A 19,510-nucleotide genomic window follows, 5' to 3' on the forward strand; every position below is an offset into this window, starting at 1 on the left:
TGTATTCCCACTGCAATGCCCTATCCCCAAATAAATACCAGTTTCCTTTACGGAACCTCTCTCTGTTTGTTATTTAGGAGGATACGTTGCTCAAAATTTAACGTAATTGTTAAAGTAATAGGAAATCACTTGGATATAAAGATCAGCATTTGACTTTTGCAAATGTTCAAAATGGAAAACATCCACCTCTCCCTTGCCCAGGGAATTCAGAAGTGGTTCCCCCAGCTCACACCTGTAATCCCAGCACTTTGGGAGGCCAAAGCGGAAAGGCTGAATGAGGCCAGGAGTTTGAGACCAGCTAGGGAACATAGCCAGACCCCACCTCTAAATAAAATATTAAAAAATTAGACCAGTGTGGTGGTGTGCACCTGTAGTCCCAGCTCTCTGGAGGCTAAGGAGGGAGGATCACTTGAGCCCAGAGGTTGGGGGTTGCAGTGAGCTATGATTGCAACACTGCACGTCAGCCTAGGTGGCAGAGTGAGACCCTTACTCAATAATAATAAAAATAATAATAATAAAGGAGTGGTTTCTGCCTGTCTGGATCTGTAGCTAAGTGTAAACACCCAGGCACGAGAATGCGTGGGTCATGGGATCTTTTGCTCCCACATGCTGAGCGCCTCAAGGACGGGAAACCACGATTCTGAGCACCCTCTTCATGAAAGCATGCGGGAAAGCCTCGGCTCCCAGCCAGGGTCTCCCAAGAGGACTGTTTGCTCTTCTCTCCTTTCAAACCAACCCCCTTTAGGGAAATTTCAATAAGAAAATGTCTTCCCTTCATAAAAACACCTGACTCGATTTTAACTTTATTTATTTATTTTTGAGAAGGGGTCTTGCTCTGTTGCCCAGGCTGTAGTGCAGTGCTGTGATCTCCACTCACTGCAACCTCCACCTCCAGGGTTCAAGTGATTCTTGTGCCTCAGCCTCCCAAGTAGCTGGGATTACAGGCATGCACCACCACACCTGGCTAATTTTTGCATTTTTAGCAGAGACGGGGTTTCACCATGTTACCCAGGCTGGTCTCGAACTCCTGACCTCAAGTGATTCACCTGCCTCAGCCTCCCAAAGTGCTAGGATTACAGGCATGAGCCACCGCGCCTGGCCAGGTTTTTTAAAAAACACGCAGGTGACTATATTTTGATTCTGACAACTTTCACAAATGTAATGAGTTAAAATTGAATAACTTCTCTGTGGCAGTTAATCCCTTGTTGACTTAGTTTGGGTTGTTCTTGCCACAGACAGGATCCACAGGGGAGCCCCAGGGGCAGGTGCTCCTGACAGGCGCATGGCACCGCTTCCGGCTGAGCCACTGGAGCAGCATCGAGTCCTCGGACCTGGAGGAGTTTGTCTCACAGGAGCCAGGTGCTGCCCACCCGCTAAGGTCATCCTGCTGTGGCGGCATTGAGCCACCTGCACGGGCCCTTCTGTGCAAGGGACGCCACTCGTTTGTCATCCGTTTGTTACCTGTTTCCTGAGTGGCTGTGAGCTGAAAGAGAAAAATCTTATTAACAGATATGGATAACATTTATTGGGTGTTTACTGTTTTATCTCATTTAATCCTAACAGTGACTGATGAAGTAGGAACCGTTCTGCATTTAACAGACAGTTCCCCTAAGGGCATTAAGGACTGGTTCGATTAAGTGACAGAATGCAGCCTTCGCTGAGATTCAGTGATGCCCAGCCCCATCTCCTGATGGCTATTTCTTGCTGCCTCCTGGTCTCAGAGCGAGGCATGCCGTGACAGAACCCCCAGGCCTGAATCTGTCTGCTGACTTTCAAAGACTTTCCAGAACCCCCGTCTTCTTATGTAGTCCCGGCATCCCAGTACTGTGGACATGGGAGGGCAGATCAGGAAGTTGCAAATTCCCTGTAGTACCAACCTGCAGCCAGTCCAAAACCTTGCATTACTTGCAAAGGACATGAAAACAGCACCTGTCTAAATTAGTGAAAAACAGGCTGGGCGCCGTGGCTCACGCCTGGAATCCCAGCACTTTGGGAGGCCAAGGCCGGTGGATCACCTGAGGTCAGGAGTTCAAGACCAGCCTGGCCAACATGGCGAAACCCCATCTCTACTAAAAAATACAAAAATTAGCCAGGCATGGTGGCAGGCGCCTGTAATCCCAGCTACTTAGGAGGCTGAGACAGGAGAATCACTTGAACCTGGGAGGCGGAGGTTGCAATGAGCCAAGATTGAGCCACTGCATTCCAGCCTGGGCAACAAGAGCGAGACTCTATCTCAAAAAAACAAAATAAAACATAATTAGCCAAGAGTAGTGGTGCATACCTGTCATTCCAGCTACTTGTCACTCCCGAGGGATTGAGGGAAGCTGAGGCAGAAGAACCACTTGAACCTGGGAGGCAGAGGTTGCAGTAAGCTGAGATCGCACCACTGCACTCCAGCCTGAGCGACAGAGCAAGACCCTGTCTCTAAATAAGTAAATAAATAAATAAATTAGTACAAAACAGAACAGGGATCCCTCCAACCTAGAATTATGTAAAGGCCAAAACTAGACCCTCATTTATTATTTCCTTTCTTTTACAGTCTTATCAGCTGTTTCACATTTTTTAAAAAATTCAAATCTAGGCTGGGCGCAGTGGCTCATGCCTGTAATCCCAGCACTTTGGGAGGCCGAGGCGGGTGGATCACAAGGTCAGGAGTTTGAGACCAGTCTGGCTAACATGGTGAAACCCCGTCTCTACTAAAAATACAAAAATTAGCTGGACATGGTGGCGGGTGCCTGTAGTCCCAGCTACTCAGGAGGCTGAGGCAGGAGAATCGCTTGAACCCGGGAGGCGGAGGTTGCAGTGAGCCGAGATCCCACCACTGCACTCCAGCCTGGGCGACAGAGTGAGACTCTTGTCTGGGAAAAAAAAAAAAAAAAAAAAAGCTATCTAATCCACTAGTTAAGTGGCCACCTTTCTATTCACTCTTTATGTGTAAAGAAGCCTCTCAAAAATCATTTCCTTCCTGCCTACCTTTAAAACGGGGCCCTTTCTCTGGGATGCGCTGAGTCAGTGAATAGAAGATGGGGTAAATGATGTTTCTGACCCACAGGCCGTTTGGATGCTTTTGCTGTCACCTTCCCATCGTGCTGCAGGAGGCACGACAGCAGCTGTGCCACTGACGCCCCGGAAGAGAATCACTGAGCCTTCTCTCCAGCAGCTCTGAAATGTGTCTCTGTCTCTCCCCACAGTGATCCCCTCAACGGCGCCTGATGCCCACCCCAGGGAAGGAGACCGGCCAGTCTTCCAGGACCAGATCCAGCAGCCCAGTTCCGAGGAAGAGGCCGTGGCAGAGAGCGTGGAGTCCGAGGGGAGTGACGAGGAAGGAGAAGATGAAGGGTCCCGACTGGTGGTTTTGGACCCAGACCACGTAAGGAAGCCTTCCCGGGTTGTTTTTTTTTTTTTTTTTTTTTTTTTGAGACGGAGTCTCGCTCTGTCGCCCAGGCCGGAGTGCAGTGGCCGGATCTCAGCTCACTGCAAGCTCCGCCTCCCGGGTTCACGCCATTCTCCGGCCTCAGCCTCCCGAGTAGCTGGGACTACAGGCGCCCGCCACCTCGCCCGGCTAGTTTTTTGTATTTCTTAATAGAGACGGGGTTTCACCATGTTAGCCAGGATGGTCTCGATCTCCTGACCTCGTGATCCGCCCGTCTCGGCCTCCCAAAGTGCTGGGATTACAGGCTTGAGCCACCGCGCCCGGCCGCCTTCCCGGGTTTTACTTTTGCCTACACCGATGGAGAATGACTCAGACCCCTTTCTCTGCCTGCACTGTGACCCACTCCTGACCCCACATGCGGTACTTGCATCTCGCCTGTTCACTGCACCATTTATGGGCACTGATTGACCTGCCTCTTCATAGGGTACTCTCTTCTAAGATTGGTACAGGTAAGGCCTGTGTTTCTCAACCCCTGCCCTGTGGGGCCGGGTCATTCTGTGCTGTGCCTTGTGTGGTGTTGAACGGCATCCCTGAGGTCCCCCCACTACATGCCAGGAGCATCCCCCCTTTGGTTGTGACCATCAAAAATGTCTCCAGGCCAGGCGTGGTAGCTCACGCCTGTAATCCCAGCACTTTGGGAGACCAAGGTGTATGGATCACCTGAGGTCAGGAGTTCAAGGCCAGCCTGGCCAACATGGTAAAACTCCGTCTCTACTAAAAATACAAAAAAAAAAAAAAAATTAGCTGGGCGTGGTGGTGAGCACCTGTAATCCCTGCTACTCAGGAGGCTGAGGCAGGAGAATCACTTGAACCCAGGAGGTGGAGGTTGCAGTGAGCCGAGATGGTACCACTGCACTTCAGCCTGGGCAACAAGAGCAAAACTCCATCTCAAAAAAAAAAAAAAAAAAAAATGTCTCTAGTCATTGCCAATGTTGGGGGTGTGGGGCCCATCTTGGGAGCCACTGCCTTGAGGGCAGCAATTGGATCGCAGCTCCCTGCCCTACCCACTGGCAAGGGAAAAAGGCAGATGTTGATTTCATTCACCCATCAGCAAAGCTGCAGAGCTCCAGGAGCTGCAGGAAGGAACTGGGGGCTGCAGGGGGAGGTTCTCCCCCCAGACCACTGCTCCGCCCACCCTCTGGCCCCAGCTCACCATCATTTTGCCAAAATATGCATTCAGTTCTGCAAGTGCCTGAGATGAGACCATGAGGTGCCTTTAATTTGTGGCTCCCAGAGTAAGAATCCCAAGCAGAAGCAGGGAGCACTCCACACGGAAGTCGCCTCTGGCCCACCAGAGGGAGACCTGTGGCCACCTGTGGCTGAGCCTTGGGTTGGGCAGGAGGGTAACCAGGAAGGTAACCGCCTGTGGTTTTTCCATTGTTCTAGCCCCTGATGGTGAGATTCCAGGCTGCCCTGAAGAACTACCTGAACCGACAGATCGAAAAGTTGAAGCTGGACCTCCAAGAGCTGGTATGTATCCGTCCAGTCTCCCACCCTGGCCGGATGCCTGCGTCCTGGTGACCCTGTTTCTCTCTCTGGTCCAGGTCGTGGCTACCAAGCAGAGCCGAGCCCAGCGCCAGGAGTTGGGGGTGAATCTCTATGAGGTGCAGCAGCACCTGGTACACCTGCAGAAACTGCTGGAGAAGAGTCACGACCGCCACTCAGTCGCCTCGAGCGAGCGCAGGCAGAAGGAGGAGGAGCTGCAGGGCGCCCGCGCACTCTACACCAAGACCTGCGCGGCCGCCAATGAGGAGCGCAAAAAGTGTAAGGCAACCCCGCGGCCCCACACGCCATCGGGTCCTGGAGGGGTTTCCCGGGGGTGTCCCCATGTACCATGGCCAGGCACCTAGAAAAGTAAGATGTGTGTGTCCTGGAAGGATTCCCACCCTTTTAAGGAGGGGAAGGCACATAAATCAAATGTCTTTTTGCTGTTATTTGAGATGGAGTCTTACTCTGTCACCCAGGCTGGAGTGTAATGGCGTGATCTTGGCTCACTACAACCTCCCCAATCCGGTATCAAGCCAGTCTCCTGGCTCAGCCTCCCAAGTAGCTGGGATTACAGACACCTGCCACCATGCATGGCTATTTTTTGTATTTTTAGTAGAGACAGGGTTTCACCATGTTGGCCAGGCTGGTCTCGAACTCCTGACCTCAGGTGATCCGCCTCCCTCAGCCTCCCAAAGTGCTGGGATTACGGGCATGAGACACTGCGCCCGGTCATACATATGTTAAATGGCACCTCTCAGAACAAAACAGCAAATGCTGAAGCTGCTAACAGCCAGGGTGTAGAGACTCAAAACTGGGAGAGACGGGTGGGCCACAGAGGTCCAAGGATAGGCAAGACCAGGAGGCGAGAGCAGACCAGGGGTGCTGGAGGGTTTCGACAGGTGCGAATGCAAGGGTGAGGCCAGGGCTGGCACAACAGTGAGACCATAGCCCAGGGCCCGACCACCGCAGGATGTGTGCGGCAGGTCACTGGGTAGCTTCGAATCAGATAAGACAGTGGGGGCTACGGCACATGCTATGCAACATTACCACTAAAGCAGTGTGCTTGCACAGAGCTGGTCATGTAGGTGACCGGGCACAGTGGCTTCCTCTTGTGGCTATGTAGTATTTCAGTCTTTATGCTTTTTGATGTTTTCAACGTTCTCAATCAACTCTGTATTACTCTTATCATGGGGAAATGGCCTACACAAACCTGGAAGAAAACAGAAGCGTGTGGCCATCCCAGCTGTTCTGGAAAGAAACATTTTAAACCCTGAGAAAAGTGGAAGAGGTTTCTGGAAATTTCAGAGTTAGGGTAAGTGGGCACTTATCAAGAACCTCTCTCCAGTTACCATCAAATGAACAGAAAGCACCAAAAGAAAAGAACGTGACATCCATGCTGAACTGAAAGAACTGCATCCTCCAGAAGTAACAGAATTTAGACCCTCCTGAAGGAGGATGCATGCCCCCACCTGCTCCCCACCCCTGCAGTGAGGCTGGAGCTGTGGAGCTGGGGTAGAGCACCCGCCGGCTGCCCTCTGCTCAGCGAGGCTGGAGCCGTGGAGCTGGGGTTGAGTGCCTGCCGGCTCCCCTCTGCTAGGGCTCAAAGTGTGGGTGGGATTCTGAAAAGATCTAAACACTCTGGTGGACTCTGTGCTTCCTGGAGATTAGGAAAGGGCTGGAGCTAAGGCTCTTCAACCTGGGAAGACCTGCCTCAAACAGCACCATCTCTGCCTTCTCAGAACTAAAGAATTTGGGCAGCGGTCCCGGCCCTAACTGGGGGTCAGCCACCACTGCGCAGTCCCTTAGGTGAGACGTGAGGTCTAGGCCCTGGAGAAAGCCCACGGTCACCTGCCTCATCTGGGAGGGAGACGGAGCCCATCAGTCACTGTATTAGGGTTCTCTAGAGGGACAGAACTAACAGGATAGATATATAGAGAAAGGGGAGTTTATTCAGTATTATCACAGATCAAGGTCTAATAATAGGGCCATCAGCAGGCTGGAGGGACGCAAAAGAGAGCCAGTCTGGAGTTCCAAAATGAAGAACCTGAGTCGATGTTCGGCAGCAGGAAGCTCTCCAGCACAGGAGAAAGATGCAGGGCTGGGAGGCTACACCAGTCTCTCATGCTTTCCACATTTTTTCTGCCTGTTTACTCTGTCTAGCTGCACTGGCAGCTGGTTAGGAGGGTGCCCTCTGCCTGCTTATACTCTAGCTGCGCTTGGCAGCTGGTTAGAGGGTGCCCTCTGCCTGCTTGTACTCTAGCTGCACTGGCAGCTGGTTAGAGGGTGCCCTCTGCCTGCTTATACTCTAGCTGCGCTGGCAGCTGGTTAGAGGGTGCCCACTCAGATGGAGGGTGGGTCTGCCTTTTCCCAGGCCACTGACTCAAATGTTAATCTCCTTCGGCAACACCCTCACAGACACACCCAGGATCAATACTTTGCATCCTTCAATCCAATCAAGTTGACACTCAGTATTGATTAGCCATCCCAGTCACTAAACCTTCACACCAAAATGTGAGTTACCAACTGGAGATCCCCAGACCTGAGAGGAGACTGAGCTGAACAGACAGGCAAACCCAGCCCTGATTCCAAAAACAGAGCGTGCAGAGGCACCAACTGGTAGTCTCATGAGATTTTAGAGGACGCTGTGTCTGTAAAGAGAACAAAGTGTTAGGAAAAGGGGTACGTGAAATTTAAAAATACATTCATCATCCCCCCAAAAGGCACTAGCTAGACAAATGAATGTGTTGAAAACTGAATTTCTTAACTAAAAAGCCAGTTTGAGGAATCTTCCCTGGAAATAGAGCAAAACCCAAAATGTTGGATATCTTGAGGAGGAGATGAAAGACATGGACAATAGATCAGGAAAATCAAACCAATGTCCATAAGAGAAAGATTTCAGGCGATGAGAGGCAATAGCCAATGACCAGGAGAACAGATGTGTGAGTTCAGGAAAGACGAATCTGCACATAGAAAGACTCGTGACAGGCCATGCAGCTGAAAGAGGAAATGAACCTCCCCGACATTGCTGGTGGGATTTCCAGATTCCACTGCAAAAGAAAAAATGCTGCAGGCTTCTAGGCGGGAAAACCCAGATGGCCTCTTGAGGCCGGGCCTGGGCTGCAGTGCAGTGGTGCGATCTCGGCTCACTGCAAGCTCCGCCTCCCGGGTTTACACCATTCTCCTGCCTCAGCCTCCCGAGTAGCTGGGACTACAGGCGCCGCCACCACGCCTGGCTAATTTTTTGTATTTTTAGTAGAGACGGGGTTTCACTGTGTTAGCCAGGATGGTCTCGATCTCCTGACCTCGTGATCCGCCCGTCTCGGCCTCCCAAAGTGCTGGGATTACAGGCTTGAGCCACCGCGCCCGGCCCTGGGCTGCGTTTTCATCAAGGTCTCCATCAGCTGCCCCTTGGAGGAGCCAGGGAGTGCTCAATACCACCAGGACCCATCCCAGCCCAGATTTCAGATTGATTTGTTCTGGGAAGGATGAGGCATTGTTTGTTTCTGGCTTTCTTTTTTACCCTTAGGCTTCCAGATGATGCTAACATGTGGCCAGGGCTGAGAATTGCAGAACTTAAATATAAATAGCAGGATGTCAATGCATACAGAATTCTTGTTTTGTTTTGTTTTGTTTTGTTTTGTTTTTTGAGATGGAGTCTCTCTCTGTCACCCAGGCTGGAGTGCAGTGGCGTGATCTCGGCTCACTGCAACCTCCGCCTCCCAGGTTCAAGCGATTCTCCTGCCTCAGCCTCCCAAGTAGCTGGGACTACAGGCACATGCCACCATGCCTGGCTAATGTTTGGTTTTTTGTAGATATGGGGCTTCACCATGTTGGTCAGGCTGGTCTTGAACTCCTGACCTTGTGATCTGCCCACCTCGGCCTCCCAGTGCATGCAGAATTCTAAGGGAGAAGGATTGTTAGCATTTGACCTGCATGTCAGTTATAGACTCTGGAAATTAACAACGGGAAGTCCACGCGTGAAGACTTCCAGTTGCAGCCAAATCTGCTCAGACAAAACCCATGACAGAGTTTATTTACATTTCCACAAACAGGCCTGAAAACAGACATTCTATTTGAGAAGCTCAAAGGAGGGAAATAAGCTGAAAAAAGTAGAAAAAGAAACCAATAAAGATCAAAAGCAGAAGCTGATGAAATAAATCGAAAATGAATTGACTTGATAAATAAAACTGCGTCTTTTTAATGACCAATAAACCTTACACACTGCTGGCTTGTCTGGCAATAAAAAGGAGATCATGCAAGTCACAACGTTGGGAATGAGGACAACTTGGGGGAGGGTTTTTTTTTGTTTTTGTTTTTAATTTCAAGAATGCTATGCATTGCACTAGTTACATCATGGAACAAATTGAAAATATCAAAAATCTGTTTTCCCTAAATACACCCATATTGGAAGATGTTATGGAAGCCTTCTAGTAACCTTCAAGGAACAAACATTTCCTGTGTTAGCAAAGCTCCAGGGGATGGAAGATTCCGGAAACTCCCCGCAGGCTGGTCCTGCGATGCTTAGTGAAAGCCTGGCTGCAAATGCTAACAGTATACAAACAGGAAACTGTAAAGTGGCCCCACGTATGAAGAGTGAAAATCCTGAACAAAACGTTAGCAAAATAAGTAGGATTTACTTCTGGAATTCACACAGGAATAATTCACAATTAGGAAATCTACTAATTTCATGCATTATATTTATAAATTAAAGGATGGAGGCAGGACGCGGAGGCTCATGGCTGTAATCCCAGCACTTTGGGAGGCCAAGGCGGGCAGATTACCTGAGGTCAGGAATTTAAGACCAGCCTGCCCGACATGGTGAAACCCTGTCTTTACTAACAATACAAAAAATTAGCCAGGTGTGGTGACAGGCGCCTGTAATCGCAGCTACTCGGTAGGTTGAGGCAGGAGAATTGTTTGAGCCCAGGAGACAGAGGTTGCAGTGAGCCGAGATTGTGCCACTGCACTCCAGCCTGGCCAACAAAAAAAGGCTTCCTGGGTGGGTGCCAGATGGGTATTTAATAAAACTCATCATCCATCCCAAAGTAGGATAGAATAAAAGTTCTAAGTATTTATCAGAAGCTAACAAGAAAATGTGATCCAGTGGAAAGACTAGACTTAAAGTCAGGAATGAGATGAGGCGGCCTGCTAGCACAGCAGTTACGCCAGACTGTTTTGGAGGCTCCAGCAACACAAAGAAAATGAGAGAAAGAAATGAGATATGGATCTGGGAATGAAATACTGAAACTCTCACTAATGAAAAAAAAAAGTCAGTAGAAACAGTAAGAAATCAATAAAGTAGCTGGATACCAGCTCTATAGTTTTCTTCTACACCAGTAATATAGTTAGGAATTACAACTTTTAAAAAAGCTCATTCATAATAGCTATAACAACTTTAAAACAAGTCCAGGAATAAGTCCAACAAGGAATAAGTGAGCCTATCTAAAGAAAAACAATACATTTTATGAAAGGTCATAAAACAGATTTAAATAAATGGAGTGCCCACGTTACCAGCTGGGAAGATGCGTGATATAAAAACGCCATTTCCCTCCAAATTAGCAATAAATCCATTGCAATTCCCGTTACCATCCATGGTGAGATGTTTTGGGTGAACCTAAATTTATTCAACATAATTATTTACTTATTTTGGAAAAGTAATGATTCAAAATGCAGGAGCTAGCTCTACAACGAAAAGAAAATTTTCCTCTCTTTGCCCCTTCTCCCACCCAGCCACCAGGGCCCTCCACAGAGGCAACGTAGGTTCTCGTGGATTCTTTTCGCTTTTGTTTTCTTCCAGACAGCATCTTGCTCTGTTGCCCAGGCTGGAGTGCAACGGCGCAGTAGCCTTGAACTCCCAGCCTTAAGTGATCCTCACACCTCAGCTTCCCAAATAGCTAGGACTATGCACGCGCAACCAGGTCTGGCTACTTCTCTCTCTCCCTCTCTCTCTCTCTCTCTCTCTCTCCCTATATATATACACACACACACACACACACACACACACACATATATGTATGCAGGCTGGTCTCTCTCTATATACATATACGTGTGTGTGTGTGTGTGTGTATATATATATATATATAGAGAGAGAGAGAGAGAGAGACACAGGGTCTTACTGTGTTGCCCAGGCTGGTCTGGAATTCCTGGGCTCAAAAAAAAAAAAAAAAAAAAGAAGCAAGTCCTCAAAGAGAACTTAAAGGAAATTTACTTTGAAATTTAGCTACTGCAAACTATATTAATGCACAGGTTGCATTTTTTTTTTTTTTTGAGAGAGAGTCTCACTTTGTCACCCAGGCTGTAGTGCAGTGGTGTGATCCTCCCGCCTCAGCCTCCTGAGTAGCTGGGATTACAGACGTGCACCACCATGCCCTGTTAATTTTTGTAATTTGAATAGAGACAGGATTTCACCATGTTGGCTAGGCTGGTCTTGAACTCCTGGCCTCAAGTGATTCGCCCACCTCAGCTTCTCAAAGTGCTGGGGTTACAGGCGTGAACCCCGCGCCCAGCCAAAATGGTTTTGCAAGTTTAAGCTGTATCCTTCGAGCACACCTGGCTCCAGGATGATACGCGTCCAGCAGTCTTTTGCCCTGTAATTCCGTTTTCTGTTTGGATCCAGCCGCTGAAAAGGAGTGCTCTGTGCGGTGGGTAAGCAAGTACTGACCCACATGTAGCTCCCTCAGTAAATTGGTACTGTAGCTTTAGAAATTCATCTCATGCAAGTTTTGTTAAAGGAATCAGTTCCTCGGGCCTTGGCGTCCTCTGAGAGCACTGACATAAATCTGTCACTTACTGGGATGGAAGGTGCTGCCTTTTCCAGCCTCGTCCCCTCTGCCCCGCGCTGCTGCCTGGCGGCGTCAGTGCAGGGGCGTCCGTGGAGCTCAGCCTGCCCTGGATGCGCTGGTCTCCTCCCAGGGGACTTAAGACTCCACCTAAGGTTGCCAGCCTTTCAGTGGTAAGAAATCTATCCAATCAACCCGAAGCCTTACCACCTGGCACCATTTCAACGTCTCTTTAGACTACCGGGAGGATCTCTGAGACTTGGTGGGGAATGGAACAGCTTGTTGCAATTTGTGGATGTAGATTCCGTATATTTTTGTCTCTTCCACGAGATTGTAAACTCTTTGCTGACGAAGTCTGGGTCTTGATAGTTTAAAAGCAGTTTCCCACTCTCACCCAAAAATGGCAGGAAGGGTGCCCAGGGCAGCTGTTCCCCGCCTCCTCCTAGGTCTCTGCATGGGGGACGCTGGGACAGCCTCCCCACACTCGTTCGCGCTCTCTCTCTCTCTCTCTGCCACCACCCCCCCCGCCCCACCTGCAGTGGCAGCTCTGCAGACTGAGATGGAGAACTTGGCCCTGCATCTCTTCTACATGCAGAACGTCGACCAGGATATGCGGGACGACATCCGTGTGATGAAGCAAGTGGTGAAGAAGGCCGAGACGGAGAGGATCCGGGCAGAAATCGAGAAGAAAAAGCAGGTATTCTGCAAACTTGACACGTTTAATGATCACCAGACCGTGGAGCTTCAAAAAGGGGCTCAGCTTTGTCTCCTGCCTGAAGGCTTCCGGCCGGAGGGGTGGTGGCCGGCCTGGGTGGCCTCAACTTGTATCAAGGGTTGGTGGAGAACAGGCCCTCAGCCACGGACACCTCCTGACGGGGCTGCTCCTCATCCTGTTTCCCAGGACCTGTATGTGGACCAGCTCACCACTCGAGCCCAGCAGCTGGAAGAAGACATTGCCCTGTTTGAGGCTCAGTACTTGGCCCAAGCTGAGGACACCCGGATTTTAAGGAAAGCAGTGAGTGAGGTAAGAGCAGTCCCTGCCGCGCTCAGTGTTTGACCCACCAGTGAGTGCTCATGCACGGGGTGCTGGTGGGTCTACTAGACTGCACCTGCCCGTCTGCTGGATGAGTGACCACAGCCAACTTACATCTCATTCGGTATCTGCAAACGTCGGGCCCTCCCCATGGCAGGGCCACAGTAGATGCCGACAGGTGGATGGCCCGGATTCCTAGTCCTTCCCTGGCTAGTGGGTGACAGAAGGCCTTGCAGGGTGCAGGTACTCTAGTCTCTTCATGACCGCCAAGGCCAGCTTGCTGGGGGGATGCTTGGCAAGTTCCTTAGCCTGCAGGGACCCCTTCCAGGGAGGACTGAAGTCTTTCTAACAATTTTCACCCACGTGGGCAGCCGGCCTTCCGGGTAGCGCCTACATCTCCGCACCATGTGGAGTAGGGAATGGAGGGGACAAAGTGGGTGGAAGCTGCTCCCTCTCAGCCCCAGATTCAGGTCTGTAGTGGCAGCACCAGAAACCAAAGTTACTGCAACTTAAAAAAAAATATGTGAGTCACCATCTGCGTTCACGGGTGTGGGAATGACACAGAGGAAACAATTAACTTTTTGTTTGTTTGTTTGTTTTTTGAGACAGAGTCTCACTCTGTCGCCCGGGCTGGAGTGCAGTGGTGCGATCTCAGCTCACTGCAACCTTTGCCTCCCGGGTTCAAGCAATTCTTCTGCCTCAGCCTCCAGAGTGGCTGGGACTACAGGTGCCCACCTCCACGCCTGGCTAATTTTTGTATTTTTAGTAGAAACAGGGTTTTGCCATATTGGCCAGGCTGGTCTCAAACTCCTGACCTCAGGTGATCCACCCACCTCAGCCTCCCAAAGAGCTGGGATTACAGGCATGAGCCACCGCGCCCAGCCGATGAAAGAGACGGAGAGGACTTGAAGGAACGGATGAGCACGCTGGGCTCCCAGGGGAAAGGGAGGGCCCAGGGCTAGGCGTTACTCATCACTGGTATCTCCAGCTGCAAATGCAGTTAAAGTAGAGCAGGTCCCAATCAGAATCCCAGGAACAAACAATCCCTTAATTAACCAAACAATTCTGGAGTTTTGTCTGAAAAATAAGTTAGGAAGGCTAGCCAAGAATGGTTTTGGAAAAGAAGATTCAAACGGGGCAAGCAACCATGCCACTCTGCTCAGGACCCAGGGGTCCCCAAGACAAGGGATTTTCCATGCTAAGCCCAGGGAGTCCTGGACACAGCAGGATGGCAGGTTACCCTAGCATCACCCCACCAAACACTGAAGTATACAGTAAAGCTCTGGCCAGGCAAGGTGGTGCACACCTGTAATCCCAGAACTTGGGGAGGCTGAGGCAGGAGGATGGCTTGAGCCCAGAAGTTCAAGACCAGACTGGGCAACATGGTGAGACCCTGTCTCTACAAAAAAAATAAAATAATAATAAAACATTAGCCCACCATGGTGGTGTGCACCTGTGGTCCCAGCTACTCAGGAGGCTGAGGCAGGAGGATTACTTGAGCCTGGGAGGTCAAAGCTACAGTGAACTATGATCATACCACTGCATTCCAGCCTGGGCTAAGGAGCAAGACCCTGTCTAAAATAAAACAAAACCACAAACTTCTAGAGGCTAAAATAACGTGTTACAAGATAGACAGGCAAAACATTGAAGCCTATGAGAGCCCCAAAGCAAGCCGGAGTTTATATAAAAACCTAGTAGATTATAAATTACCAGAGAACGAATGAATTATGCATCCAATGATGTCGGGACATTTGGTTAATCATTTGGGAAAAAATTAAATCTTTTCCTCATACCAGACACTAAAATAAATTCCAGATGGAATCAAGTATTTAAATGGGGGAAAATGTGCCAGACGAAAACAAATGAAAATATTTATATAATCCTGGGCTGGGGAGGCCTTTCGAAGCATAACACCAAAAGCAGGAACCTTAAAGGGAAAGACCAGGAGGGGCCGGGAGCGGTGGCCCACACCTGTAATCCCAGCACTGTGGGAGGCCGAGGTGGGCAGATCACCTGAGGTCAACAGTTCAAGACCAGCCTGGCCTACATGGCAAAACCCCATCTCTACTGAAAATTCAAAAATTAGCTGGGCGTGGTGGTACGTGCCTATAATCCCAGCACTTGGGAGGCTGAGACAGGAGAATCGCTTGAACCCAGGAGGCAGAGGTTGCAGTGAGCCGAGATCATGCCATTGCATTTCAGCCTGGATGACAGAGCCAGACTCCATCTCAAAAAAACAAAACAAAAAAGACTAGGAAGGCAATCACACCCTCAATAAAGGCCCCGCACAGTCTCGGTTTAAGGTGCATCCTGGCTGGATTTGGGTGCCCACCTGCTGCCTGGATCGGCTCCCACTGCCCAATGGCACGGAGCAGCCTCCTTTGTGAATAACTTACCCCAGTACAAAACTGTGACCCAGCAGTCCCACAACTGGGCATTTATCCAAAGGAAAGGGAGTCCGTGCATCCAAGAGACACCTGCACCCCATGGTCAGGCTGGTCTCAGACCCCTGACCTCAGGTGATCCGTCCGCCTCAGCCTCCCTAAGTGCTGGCATTACAGGCATGAGCCGCCGCACCCGGCCTAGTTAACAAGAATTTGTTGTACATTTTCAGATAGCTAGGAGAGAGGATTTTGAATGTTTCCAACTCAAAGAAATAACAATTGCTGGAGGTGATTGATATGCTAATTGCCCTGATTCAAGCAGTACACAAGTGGCGAAATATCACTCTGTACCCCAGAGAGAGAGCTGTAACATGTCAGCTACAATACAAGGAAATACTACAGACAAAAGGGAAGCCAGTCCCTGGATGTACACAATGTCCCTTCCTAGGCTGCTCAGTAATCCTAAGTAAGTGTCTGTGAGAGGAAAAACCAGTCCCCCTCATCGTGGTGTACTTAATTCACACCATTTTAGGTTATATCATAATGAATAGATGGTTCAGAAACCCTCACAACCCAGCGTGGTATCTCCAGGGCGATGGCCTCTCTCATGCCTGGCGCTGCCCTCGGCTCCCCTGTGATGTTCTAATGCACTGTGGCTTCAGTCATTGTCTACCAAGCTTGTCTGGGTGTCACGGCGTGCCGGCACTTCTGGGACTTGGCATTCCGCAGGATGCCCAGTTGGCTGACTCGGGCCGCCGGCTTGCTAAAGTCACAATGCTTTGCATTAGGGGATGACTCATCAAGAATCCCAAACACCACTCAAAATAAGACCACGATCCAGGCCGTGCTGGGCATGCAGGCCGCAACTCACTTGACCCGACAGCCCCGGGATGTAGGTGCCACTCTTGTACCTATATCACGGCTGGGGGCACTGAGGCACAGCGGGTGAGATTCAGCCCAGGCAGCTGTACCAGCCTTAACCTCTGTGCCCCGGGCATAAAGGAACTCCCCTTGCCCTTGGAGTAAATTCCTGAACCACCCACCTTGTTTTCAAGCCCCTTCCCTGCATGGGGCCAAGCCCTTACTGCAGGTGGTCCCTCCCCGCCCCCCACGATGCCCCTAGACTTCCAGCCTCCCTCAGCCTGCCTGACCTACCCACGCCTGACTGTCCAGTTGTGCCTCCTCATTCCCAGTCTAGGCAGCCCTGCTTCTCCTGGCTGGACGAGAGCATCCAGGTCTGGTCATTCTTGAGACAAACACCTCCTTCCATCGTGGGCTCCCTACAGGAAGTGGTGCTGGGCCCGTCCCATCCTGTAGGACCTCAGCCCGAATCAATGACACCACCAACCCCACAATGGTGTTTCACGGATGCTGGCCAGGATCCCCCTCCTCTTCTCCCTCCTCCCCTCCCTCCTCCCTCTCCCCACTGTCTCTCCCCTTCCCTCTTTCATCTTCCCCCTCCTCCCTCTTTCATTTTCCCCTCCTCCCTCTCCTCCCTCCTCCCTCCTTCATCTTCCCCCTCCTCCCTCTCCTCCCTCCTTCATCTTCCCCCTCCTCCCTCCCCCTTCCTCCCTCTCCTGCCTTCCCTCTCCCTCCTCCTTCCTCCCTCTCCTGCCTTCCCTCTCCCTCCTCATTCCCAAGCACTGAGCACCACAGTCCCTGAGCAAAGGCTCAAAGCAGGTGCGGGTTATCTTGAAAGCTACATTCAGGCTCATGTTTACCCCTCTGCAGATGCATGATCAAGGAAAGTACAGGTGATAGAAGGAAAAGAGGAAGATTTGGGAATGTGAGGCTCCAGTGTTCTTGGGCTTTACTCGCAAATGAAATGAGACAGCCGTTCCTGCCCTCTCCCCCGTTGGCTGCAGGCCTGCACAGAGATCGATGCCATCAGCATGGAGAAGAGGCGCATCCTGCAGCAGTGGGCCACCAGCCTGGTGGGCATGAAGCACCGTGACGAGGCGCACAGGGCAGTGCTGGAGGCATTCAGGTACTGCAGGGCCACAGGCGGCGAGGACACGCGGGAACCCCAGGGGTCCGTGGCAGGCCTGCCCCACGCGCCTCCTTCTGGGTCCACCGGATCTCTGGGACAGAGGGTGCACCTGGAGCCCCGGGTCCAGGCTTCCATCCGGAAAGCTCCCTCATTGTTTGATAAGATTTCAGCGATTCTTAAATCCTTTCCAACACTGCGGCACTGGGAGGGGCCAGGCTTTTCTGCTCAGATTTCCTGGCAGGATTAAGTAGAAACAGAGAGAGCAGGGTAAAGAGAAAGGTCTCTTTGGGAGGTAAAGGTGTCCCTTTGATTTGCAGTATCACCACCTGAGTGCGGAAACCCCATCCCATCTGATTGTTCTGCCTGAGGGCTGCATTCCAACTGAAATTCTGTTTTAATCTCCAGAGGAAGGGGAGGAAGAGGCCTCCTCCAGGCATCCCGTCACTTCTGGGGATGGATGCGTGGCTCGGGGCGGGGCGTTGGAGACACAGGTGCTGCCTTCATTCCTAAAACCACCCAGGGTGACCAGGTGTCGGGACCCAGAAGGCAAAAGCTGGGCACTGTGGTGGCACGTGGCTCACCCGCTGAGCTTTAACCTCACCTCCACCTTTCGTAGTTTCCACCCCTTGTGCCCAGCACAGAGCCTGGCATACAGCAAGCGCTCAAGAAAGGCTGGACCAAGGAATGAGGGACAGACTGGTCCCACAGCACCCACAGCCAGGTGGCCCGCAGCAGTCACACAACCAGGAGATGTGTTTCCTTTTGGGTCCTGTGACTAAAGAAACAAAAAGAAACCGTTTTGTTTTTAAAAGGTTTTAGACCAAAACATTTTCAAATGAATAATGCTGGATTAAACATACTCATTTCCGGCCAGGCATGGTGGCTCACACCTGTAATCCCAACACTTTGGGAGGCCAAGGCAGGTGGATCATGAGGCCAGGAGTTCAAGACCAGCCTGGCCAAGATAGTAAAACCCCGTCTCTACTAAAAATACAAAAATTAGCCAGGCATGGTGCGGGCGCCTACAATCCCAGCTACTCGGGAGGCTGAGGCAGAGAATTGCTTGAATTTAAAAAAAATTACATAGCACCCTGGTGAGCATAGCATTCCTGGACCTGGTTATCTACAGCAACACCACAATAACAAAGGCACGAACACCCTCGATGCCCCGGGCAGAAAGCTTCCCCATTGAAGTATCCCAGTGGAATGCCACGTGGTGGCAAGGCGGGAATGAGCGGTGTTTGTATTTTGACTTGGGAAGTGCTCCAGGACACGCTGTTAAGTGGAAAAAGCAATGAGGTGCAGAACAGTGTGTGTGGTGTGCTCCCACAGAGCACGAGAGGGAAGGAAGACTGGACGAACGTATACGCTTTCTTGCGATTGCACAGAAATTAGGGAGGGGATCCCAGAAAACCAGGAGCCTTTGCTTGTCGTGGGAGGGGGTGCTAGTGACTGCGGGCTGGGGAGGAGGAGACCTGATCGAATACGATTTTTACAATGTTTTGCAACCAAAAGGAAGCCATGTCTCTGAGGGCAATGAGGACGGTGTGCAGAGAGGATGCTGGTTAGTCTGGGATGCAGGGGAGAGCTGGACCACAGGAACATCTCGGAGGTGGCGCCTTCCCCTGGGGACACTGCGGAGTTCACAGGCCATGAGCCTTGGAGAGTCAGGCTAGGTGCTGGACGCTCAGAGAGAACCCAGCCTTGACTTTTCTCAAGGCCCGTGGCAGCTGAGCAGTGTAATTAACAGTCAGGTATTAAGTCCTAGCCTTGGGGCAGGAGGAAAAAGCCGCCCATGTGGACAGATGGCCAAGTCCTCTCGTCCCGGTGTGCTGGCAACCCCAGTGACACAGGGAGAGGGGCCCTTGCCCGGCCACAGCTGGCTCCGGTTCCTCTACCTGCATCTTTACAGGGGAAACCAGGCTTCAACCAAACATCGCCTGTATCAAACCACAGTGTTCCCTTTGGCTTTATATTGTTGACTCATGAGAGTGAAGGGAATGACTTTTTTTTTTTTTTTTTTTTTTTTTTTTTTTCCGAATTTTTCTTTTTTTCCCCCGGGTGGGGGGCGGGGGGGGGGTTGCGCCCCCCAAGCACCGCCCCCCCCACCGGTACCCGCTTCTCCTGCCTCAGCCTCGAGTAGCTGGGACTACAGGCAGCCCGCCACCACACCCCGCTAATTTTTTGTATTTTTAGTAGAGACGGGGTGTTTAGTGTTAGCCAGGATGGTCTCGATCTCCTGACCTGGTGATCTGCCTGCCTCAGTCTCCCAAAGTGCTGGGATTACAGGCATGAGCCACCATGCCTGGCCCTGGTACACTGTATTATCCATCAAGCCTGGAATGTCTGGGTCTAGCGGGTATTGCTAAGTAGGATTGTGACAGTCACACCCCCGGCAGCAGT

The 19,510-nt window shown here is 51.0% G+C and overlaps 1 protein-coding gene across 3 annotated transcripts in view; it reads left to right on the forward strand.

Annotated features, from left to right (window-relative positions):
• The window catches only part of CCDC40 (coiled-coil domain containing 40), a 61,580-nt gene that overhangs the window by 8,639 nt on the left and 33,431 nt on the right, over window positions 1–19,510 (forward strand). For all 3 annotated transcript variants that reach the window (XM_003913532.5, XM_031657845.1, XM_009191401.4), the window contains exons 4-10: window positions 1,236–1,359; window positions 3,192–3,370; window positions 4,820–4,903; window positions 4,978–5,197; window positions 12,240–12,397; window positions 12,602–12,724; window positions 16,983–17,104. In XM_003913532.5, coding sequence (XP_003913581.2) covers window positions 1,236–1,359; window positions 3,192–3,370; window positions 4,820–4,903; window positions 4,978–5,197; window positions 12,240–12,397; window positions 12,602–12,724; window positions 16,983–17,104 — 1,010 coding nt within the window. The remainder of the gene's footprint in view (window positions 1–1,235; window positions 1,360–3,191; window positions 3,371–4,819; window positions 4,904–4,977; window positions 5,198–12,239; window positions 12,398–12,601; window positions 12,725–16,982; window positions 17,105–19,510) is intronic.

The sequence above is a fragment of the Papio anubis genome, chromosome 17 (assembly GCF_008728515.1).
Source record: "Papio anubis isolate 15944 chromosome 17, Panubis1.0, whole genome shotgun sequence".
NCBI classification, from domain to species: Eukaryota; Metazoa; Chordata; class Mammalia; order Primates; family Cercopithecidae; genus Papio; species Papio anubis.